Source organism: Monopterus albus, unplaced genomic scaffold, assembly GCF_001952655.1.
Source record: "Monopterus albus unplaced genomic scaffold, M_albus_1.0 scaffold260.1, whole genome shotgun sequence".
Classification (NCBI taxonomy): domain Eukaryota; kingdom Metazoa; phylum Chordata; class Actinopteri; order Synbranchiformes; family Synbranchidae; genus Monopterus; species Monopterus albus.
Window position 1 is genome coordinate 1,553,718 of NW_018128140.1, and position 10,177 is coordinate 1,563,894.

Here is a 10,177-nt window from a genome sequence, read left to right on the forward strand (position 1 = left end):
TTTTATACAGGTAACGAGCTGAGAGGGCTCCCAATGTCAGCTCGTTACCTGTATAAAATACACCTGGGAGCCAGAGATCTTGCTGACTGATAGGGGATCAAATACTTATTTCATTCATGAAAATGCAAATTACTTTATACTTTTTTTGTAATGCATTTTTCTGGATTTTTTTGTTATTGTTGTGTCTCTCACTGTTCAAATAAACCTACCATTGAAATTGTAGACTGATCATTTCTTTGTTAGTGGGCAAACTTACAAAATCAGCTGTGGTTCAAATAATTTTTTCCCTGACTGTATACATTGAGGGACAGCTCTATTGCGACTCCAACATTACTCCGTGCCTCTTCTGATTTTCTACAGACTACCTACCAACCAGTGACTGCTACACTATATGTTAAATAATTCAGCCCCTTACATCCATACACAGAGCAACCCCTATCCCACACGGACTCCTACAACCATCCCTTGTATCAGCGCCCCTCTTTTTACTCTGTTATTCTGTTTGTGTTTTTGTTTGATCACACCATGTAGAAATGTATACTTGTCTATGTTTTTTGTACTGTTATGCCCACATATACATTCTACAGTGAACACTTTCAGTATAATAACAAAATAGGTAATTATTTGGCAAATTTATTACAATGCAAAAAAGAAAAAGCATTAATTCCACCCATACTTAATCCTGGAGGTGAAATTGTTTAGAGTCCACAAGATATTAATAACGTATTTCAAGCCTTCTATAGTAAACTTTACTCCCCCAATTACAACCCAAATTCATCAGAAATAGACATTTTCTTAGTTTAAAACTGCCAACACTATCCAGAGAACAAGCTGACAGATTAGATGCTCCTCTCACCATCAATGAACTCCATAAAGCACTGATTTCAATGCCAAATAACAAATCACCCGGATCTGATGGACTACCAGCTGAATTTTATAAACATGTTTGGCAAATGCTATCACCACTGTTTCTCAGAGTCACCACAGAAATTAAAAGACACCTCCACAATACCAACACACATTAACACGACCATCATGACACTCTTATTAAAACCAAACAAAGACCCAATCCACCCTTCTAGTTACCGTCCCTTATCACTTATTAATTCAGATTTAAAAATAATTACCAAAGCCCTAGCCACTAGAATAGAGACAGTCACTCTAATATTAATCCACCCAGACCAAATAGGTTTCATTAAAAACATAAATGCTTCATATAGCATTTGTAGATTGTGTAATTTGATTAATCATGCTCAACAAAAACAAACGAAAACCATAATTTTATTACTAGATGCAGAGAAAGCATTTGACAAAGTTAACTGGACATTTCTCTTTTGTACATTACACAGATTTGGGTTTGGAGAGTCATTTATCCATGGGATAAGAACATTGTACACATCACCTAGGGCAACAATAAGGATAAGGACAATCACCTTTATTGGTATGTTTTACACACACAACACACACACACACACACACACACACACACACACACACACACACACACTTTATGTTTCGTAGTCCATGGGGACTTCACATTGACTTACATGCATTTCCTGTAGACTAACCCTAACCTTAACCAGAACCACTACTTGCCTAACCCTAACCTTAACCTAACCTCATCCTAACCCTAAACCATGTTACCACCCTAAAATTCAATTTCTTGCCCATGGGGACCTCAATTTAGGTCCCCACCGTGAAATGGGTCCTCATGAGTTGGTATGGAGTCTGGAAGAGCTGCCATTTGGATCAGTCAGGTCTCAGCTGCTTAGCTTGTAGTGGGGTACTTGCACAGATGGAAGATGACAAGATAGCAATAAAACTACAGTAGCTGCAGGACAAAGCACAAGAGGACCTCACACTTTCACTGAAGCAGATCAAACAAGTCCTGAGCATCATTGTATTTAGTAATAATGACAGTGCACACCTACAAAACATCTCATTAAAGACTTTAATTTACAACATGTGCACACAACTTTACTGGGTGACACATTTCTTTGTTACAAGCTCTCAGCTTTGTTTACAGTCCACTAGCTGCTTACACTTTCACAGTTGCACAGTTAAGTCTTGCCTTACTTCAGATAAAATTAGTCTTTATGCAGATGATTTATTATTATATTTACAGGATCCCTATAAGTCTCTACGGGAAACTTTACACATTTTCTAAGATCTCAAACTACACAATAAACTGGAATAAATCCACCATACTACCACTCTGAGGATGCCTGGGATTCTGCAGCTCAAGACTCATCCCCCCCCATTCTGCACAGAAAACATTAAATATCTAGGTATTAATATCTCATCAAGCCTCAAGCAGCAGCTATACGACAGAACAATATAATTAAAGGACTACAAGATACTTAGTCAGAACATAAAATTAGTCTTTATGCAGATGATTTATTATTATCCCTATAAGTCTCTACGTGAAACTTTACACATTTTCTAAGATCTCAAACTACACAATAAACTGGAATAAATCCACCATACTACCACTCTGAGGATGCCTGGGATTCTGCAGCTCAAGACTCATCCCCCCCCATTCTGCACAGAAAACATTAAATATCTAGGTATTAATATCTCCCCCAGGCCATCAGAACTTTTTAATCTCAACTACACTCCCCTGCTAAAAAAGACAGAAGATGATTTTAAATGCTGGTCCAGTCTTCCTCTCTCACTCATCGGTCGAATAGCTACTGTCAAAATGAAAACTCTACCTCAACTCAACCACCTGTTTACAATGCTTCCCACAACACCCACAGATAAATGGTTTAAATCACTTGATTCTTTAACTTCACAATTGAGCACAATTCAGCAATGTAAACTAGCAACTTATACAATACAAGGCCATTTACAGGATCCATATTACAAAAAGTAAAATGTTCAAAATGGGTTTCACTGACACAGGCTCGCAATGCACTCTAGATTGCACTGACAGTTATTTTCATGCTACTTGGACCTGCCAACCACTTCATTCCCTGGATAGCAGTGACGAAGAAACTCTCCACCATCTTGGGCTGTAGAATCCCTCCTTGTCCATCACTTTGCTTACTCGGTAATATCACAGAAGTTGACCACCTACCAATCAAATACAAAAACCCACTCCTCATTTCTTTAGCTATTGCCAAGAAAACAATCTTTCAAAACTGGAAATCAAAAATCACTACACATAAACCAGTGGACCAACCTTCCGATAGAATACATCACAGAGAAAATGACATCCACTCAAGAATAGTTTATCAGCTTTTCATGACACATGGAACCCATTTCTAAAATATTTCAACTTGAACCAAACACCTGGGGCTGAGGCCACAAACATTCCCACCAACCTCTAAAAATGTAACAAGCTGATTTTATTAGCAGTACTGTTATCATCATTATTATTGGTAATTTTTTTAATTTATTTATTGCGTTTTATAGACTGAATAAGTTGGAAATACCCACACTTCACACACTACAATCTTGTAAAACACTATATCCTTTTGTAATGTCATGTATCTGTTGCCTTGTCTCCCATGTTCAGTACTTTTTTTTAAATTGAAACAATTTACAGTATATGATTTATAGTCAGTTTCCTGAGTGTCGAGGACGAGCTGCTGCAGTGATGTTAGTGTCAGCTGAAGTACAAAAGCCTTGTTTGCTCAGATGCACCTTTGTCATTACTGGATCCAGCTTTAAACTGATCATCACAATCACCAAACTAATAAAAGCTGGACTGATCATTTGTAGCCCAGGAAGGAGCAGCAAAAACAAGCTGGAAAACCTGGACATGTTGTGTTTAACGTGCTAGCGCAAACTGAGGGCTCACATCACCTGAGCCATAGTTAGTTTAGTCCTGCAACTCATCTTTGACGCACGCTAGTTGTTATGACTGCTGTGATTTGAAAGGTATATGATAAGATCATGTGATGTAGCATCGTGGCCGTGCCTCACCTCCACCTGCAGCTGTCCGATGTCGTCGGTGGCCCACGCCTCGTCATCGTTGTCGTAGTTCGGGACGGTAGAGAAACTTCCTGCTCTGTGCTCTGATGTCATCCCGTTAGCGTTCGCCATGGTGACAGCGCCGCCACAGTCCAGGTTCTCTGCAGAACGAGCCGAACGGATCCTGGTCTCCGGGATCCGAGCTGGGACAGGAGACGTCTCAAAGCTCTCGCACTCCAAAACCTCCACGTAGATGATGTAGGGAGCCTGAGGAGCAGGAGGATGACAGAGGATCCTCTGAACAAATGTCTTGTTTGGTTTTCAGTGTTTTACTGACCAATCAATTAACTGAAATCATCAGAAGACTAATCAGTGATGAACATTATATTAAGCTGCAGCCCTAGTCTAAATGGGGACATCTTTAGCTCAGGATCCTCCTGCCAGACTTCACCCTGGCCACACCTGTTGGAGCTGGAGATGTGTCTGAACAAGCATTTGCAAATACATTCTTCTAAATAAGTGTGGTTAAAACTTCAGCATCAAGATCTGTCGAGCTGATTTTCTTCTTCTGATGGGGGTAAGCTAACAGTTTCCCCCTGCTTCCAGTCTTTTGTGCTAAGCTAGGCTAACAGCCTGGATGTGTCTCTGATTTGAAACATAAGAACCAGGATCAAGGAGTTCACAACTGGTGATCCTTATCTGAGGATGATGTTCCAAACTGCTGTCCTCCTCATGTTGTTCTTCATATCCACTAGGTGGAGACAAGTGGGATTAACACACCACAATGACCAGATCCAGAATATTGAAGAGAGAAAATCTGGATCAAGGTGATCTCATCCTGAACTGCTTTGAAATAAAAGAATCTGGCTGAGGTTTCTGATCCTGGATCACTAAATCTTGGATTTCCAAATGTGATAGGGATTAGTTTTGAACTGCTAGGCCCAGAGGATTTTACTGACAGTCTCGCTTCTCTCACTGCTCTTTTATATTAGTCAGGTGTTACCTTGTCTTTGGAGTTGAGGACCACGGCCTGGGTGTGAGGGATCCTGCAGACGTGGTGCTGGTGCTCGGCGGTGGGCAGCCACACTCGGGCCGGCGAGCAGCGACAGCTCTGAGATCAGCCGCTGGGTCTTCTGCTCCTTGGTGGGCAGCGTGGCCAGACGCTTCCCGATGCAGAGCAGGGACTTCACGAACTCCCGCTGAGGACGGAGACGCTCCGGCTGAGAACACACAGATTGACGAGCACTTCAGGTTCAAGAACACGACAGAGAGAAGGTTCCTGATACACAGAACACCAGAGACTTCGTTCACCGAACAAACACTTCAAGCCCCACAATCCTACACAGCTGGAGCTGCAACAACTGCTGTATGCTTATTTCACCCATCTGGTTGCACTCGAGTACGGCCACGAGATGGCGCCATTTACATTCAGACTCTCAGATTACATGGACAGTAGACTGAAATAAAACCCGTCATACTGCAGAACACAAACAGCATAAGCTTTACTGCAGGCAATAAAGTCAGACATGGCCTGACCTGAAGGAACGAGTCCACAAGTCCCTGAACAGTGCAGCTACATGTCCAGACACAGGTTTGATTAAGTTGTCAACATTTGGGTTTTGGACTCCTGGCCAGCACAAGAGAAATGATTGACACTTTCTATAAAACTGATCGGTTTTACTTTATTTAGTCTCAAAACAGCCTAAACCTTTGTATCAGCTTTCTCCTGATACACCCATCCCAAAAAATGTTTCAGCTTCTCACGTGACCACATGACGGTAAACTGAGTATATAAGGGCTAAGGATGAAACCCCTGGGACATTTTACAGATAAACACTCGTTTTAGCCTTCAGTAACCAGCAGAAACACATACAGGAAAACAGCGCCTGTCCAGAGTCAAAGCAGAACAACTGAACTCTGGAACAGACACTCCACGCCACACGGAGCTCTGTGATCCAACAACCGTCTCGTTACCACAGCACAGTCCTGCTCTCCTGAACACAACCCAGTCCCTGAGCTTCACAACACGACCAACAGCTTCCAAAAGTGTGTTTTCTTCATATCAGTCCACAAATATTCAGTTCAATTTCAGCTTTATTGGTGTTAAAACTGATCTGAGAACAGTTTGACACCTAAAATAAGTCGAGTCCATCTGCATTGATTTGGATTTAAATACGTCCTGTGTCGTCATCATTGGCTGCAGTCTGTGTCTGCAAACCCACTCCTCCTCCTCCTCCTGTCAACATTGCAATTGTCCTCCTCCTCCATGATGAAGAGGAGTCAGATATCTGTCTCTATTTTCTCTGGGCAGCAGGGTTTTATTTCATCAGGCCTATTCCTCTCTGTAAATGTGCCTTTCATTTGAACAGACATATGCTCATGTTTGCTGAGTGTGCTTGCGTGCTGGGACCTCTGGTCCATGTTTTTCAGATTCTTCATGCTCTGGTGAAACAAGCTGTCGAGTCATCTTTAATGGCAAATCAGATCAGAATGAGGAGACGAGTGACAGCTCAGGCGGACTGAGCCATCAACCAGTATCTGAAGCAGCATTTGTGTGTTTGCACAGGTGAGGCGAGCAGCCGGCTCAGGTTTCTCTCACAAGTCTCACATGTCAGCAGATGATCTGTCACAGAGACGATGCAACACACAGAAGCAGAGTGGAAACAAAGGACAACGGTGACATCAGATCAGCAAGAAAAGGCAGAAACAGAGAGGCACAGTGAAAACACTGAGGTTTCAAACGTCACACTTTACATTTGTTCCCTAACAGTTATGTTCATTATCAATTAATCTGATTATTTTAACCAACCACTAGCTTTGTCTGTACAACATCAGAAAACGTGAAGAGGCCCCGTCATACGTTGCACAGTGAGAGAGGGACGGAGCAGACCGGTCACTAAAACTACTGTCCAGCTGTTCATTGCCTGTTGATTTACCAGTTGATTACTTGATCAACAGCTGCAGATAAATCAGTGCTGTATTATAATAAGTTACACTCACAGCATTTTATGACAACTTGACTTTATCAACTAAAGTTTTACAGTTTTATGTTTTTATTATTTTATTGGCTAAAATTAATTACAAACAGTTCTGTTGATGTTTAGTGTCGACATCTCTACTGGCTGTACCAGGTTTTAACTATAGAGGAGTGAATAACTGAAAATCAGCACAGTGAAAAAACAAGCCAATGAGTAAAACATAAAAGTATCAGCCCACATCACATCAGTGACAGGGCCCATTCAGTCATCTCTTTATCGTTTTGTCTTTTAACTTTTGTGTTGTATATTGTGGTTTTACCTTTTGGGAAATGTGTGTCTGATGCTGTTTTACTATGTAAAGCTTGTGTATGGACGGTGCCCAGATTCCCCCCTTCCTGGGTTTCATCATAAAAACACAGTAAAAGAGTCCTCACCTCCTCGTGAACCGCCTCCACCTTTGGGTTGCTCCCTGTCCGACGGAGGCCAGTGCCAGGCCCACTGTTTGCCATCGTAGCGTCTGACTTGGATCTCTGGTGGGTCCTCCTGGAGGGGGAAGCAAACACCTCGGCCTCCCCGGGTACAGGGCTGTCAGAGGAGGGAGCGGGGGACGGGACACATGGGGAAGTGGAGGTCTCCATGTTGCTGCTGTTGTGCCTGCGGTGACAGCGGTGGTGGAATGGTGAGGACACTGGACTTTCAGAAGCCGAAGCTGCCCTGGAAGCGTCGGCTGAAGGAGCAGGAGGTTTCAGCTCGTCAGACAGGATCAGCTTTCGGAGTTTGGTGCCTCTGGAGTGACGCTGGGTGGAGATGTGCATGTCGGAGGAGTAGGCGCCCAACAGCCAGGCTGACAGCAAAGAGAAGGTGATGCTGCCCCTGCAGCGGTGGATCTGACAGACAGACAAGAGGACGGCTTTCCATCACATGTCAATGACCAATGTCACATTTCTGCCTCCTGAAATAAGTTTTCAATTAGGGGTGGGTCACATGGCCAAAAACTAAGTCTGGACTTTCTTCAAACCTCTACATGGTGGCGGCTTTGGATTCCCTGTAAGGGCCAGTCCGCCAGGAGCTCGAGGAAGGGGGGCTGGTTTCCCAACTCTTGGGATTTCACTATTAAGATGCTAACATTAGCCTCTCTTAGTTCTGTGAAGCTCTAAACTAGTTAGCCATGCTAACAACCAGCCCTTTCTGCGGGGGGTGTTCACAATCAGAAGTGAATGTTGAAATCTGTTAAGACAACAAGTTCAGGGGTCTGAGGACTCACCAGGTATGGCCGGATGGCGTCGCCCACCTCTGTATCCATGTGCACGTACATGTTGAGCAGCTGCGGCAGGTAGAAGTCCACCTCGCTGTCGGGGAAGCTGAAGAGGCGGTTCCCGATGTACGCCTGCACACCCGGCTCCTTCGACTTGTACAGGTAGGAGATTGCCATGGAGACATCAAACAGCTTGGACTCGAAGAGGCGTAGCAGCCATGACTGTTTAGATGATGCCGCCGCTGCTGCTGCTGATTGTGGCCCTGGAGATGACTCGGGATGAGATGGAGGAGGAAGGCCTTGCTGGGAAGCAGCACCTTGTCTCTGTCCCTTCTTCACACAACTCTCCTCCTTTTCATCCTCCTCATCTTCCTCTTTGATGGAGCCGGCATCCGGGCTGATGTGCCGCTGTGGACTGGTGCGCTCGGTGACATCTATGTAGTGTTGTTGCTGACCATCCTGTTGTCGTCTGTTGTCGAGCTGCTGCTGATCAGGCACGTCCCTGTTCTGCAGCTTCACCTTAAGCAGGACCTCCTGGCAGGCCTTCAGGGCCACTGCAGGGTCAATCACTGGAAGCAGACAACAGGGAGGTCAGACTGAACTAGCCCGCCACACCACCTCACAGCCTACAAACAAACAGCACACTGCTGACTTGAGCCAGCGGTGGAGCCACAGACGTGAAGAAACGAAGCAGCGTCCTGGCCACTGCCTCTGAGAATTCATACAACGGCCAACAGATACTGATGCGTGGAGGATGTGACCTGAGGCCCCCTTCTCACATGCTTCTCCACCATCACATGACTACAGCTGTAGGCTAGACTGATCCACGGAGACCACGGTGAACTGAGTCCACATTAGACACAGGTGGTGTCTATTACACTGGGATCAGAAAATGTCTACAGCAAAACACCACGACTGATGGCGATGTCAACAGCCACCAGGTGGGGTGTGGGGGTGCAACTACATGTACCTCGTTGCCCATCTGGCAGTACTTTGGGTTAAGAGAAAACAAAACACTAATGAAAGCACAGGATTTGTTTATGCAACGTCAAAGATGACAGACTATAAATCTTGATAACATTTGTGTGAACGCCATCCAGCAGAATGTGCTCAGGTCCATCACTAATCTGAGATCAAACGAGTTTTACCAGTGAAGACGCCTCACTCTGCTGGAGTTGTTGGAACTACAGAGAACCACAGAGTTGACTGTGGAAGAGCCCGATGCTAGTGCAGGAACGGGACGGCACTAGTCTCAGACTGGAAGTAGGTGGACTTTGAAAACACTGAGGAAATCTTGCAATGTTTGTTATTTTGTGATCAGTTGTCGTAATACTTAAGTGTGCAAGACAAAACCAACTGCTTAAACAACTCTGATCCTCAGAAGACACGAGTTCTAGCGAGACGTGAGCAAGGGAACCCCTCACAGGCTCGACGTTGGCAATTTGGTTCTGAACTGAGGATTTAAAATGTGACTGGTGTGGAGTCAAACTGCCAACCACCCCAGTCTGACTAGTTCATGTGGAGACGTTACAGAGAGGTCTCGTCAGGATTATTTCCTCTCAGTTTTCCTGAGCCCAGGCTGAGGTCATCAGATGTTTTGTCTGACCTACAGTCCAAAACACAAAGTGTCCCATCTACTGTCAACAAGCAACAAAACCCAGCAGAGATTTGAGAAACCAGGGTCAGCACAGTTTAGTTTATTATTATTCTTTTGCCTGACAGTGACAGCCTGTGGTTCATCACTGACTTTGTCGATTGACTGCTCGGTTAGCGAGCCAGTGCTGTCGCTATGCTCACATATGATCCAGGGACAAACTCACTTGTTCTAGGTTTCAAAGTTTTAAACATATATGATAATGGAACCTATAAAGATCATGTTCTGCTACCTTGGTCGACTCCCAGGTCCATCTCCATGGCATCCTCTGAGATGGCGTCCAACGGGGGACTCGGCCCTCGCGGGTCGCCGCTTGAGACGCCGCTGCTGCCAATGCCCTCGCTGGTGCTGCTGCCGCCGAGGGCGGCCAAT

The 10,177-nt window shown here is 44.5% G+C and overlaps 1 protein-coding gene across 1 annotated transcript in view; it reads right to left on the bottom strand.

The window, feature by feature from the left end:
- LOC109972527 (phosphatidylinositol 4-kinase beta-like) overlaps nt 1-10,171 on the bottom strand; it is a 20,900-nt gene extending 10,729 nt beyond the window's left edge. The window contains 6 exon segments of the mRNA XM_020621451.1: nt 3,931-4,185; nt 4,922-5,015; nt 5,017-5,138; nt 7,331-7,783; nt 8,161-8,720; nt 10,038-10,171. Coding sequence (XP_020477107.1) covers nt 3,931-4,185; nt 4,922-5,015; nt 5,017-5,138; nt 7,331-7,783; nt 8,161-8,720; nt 10,038-10,065 — 1,512 coding nt within the window. The 5' untranslated portion in view covers nt 10,066-10,171.
- Between the last annotated feature and the right edge of the window lie 6 nt (nt 10,172-10,177).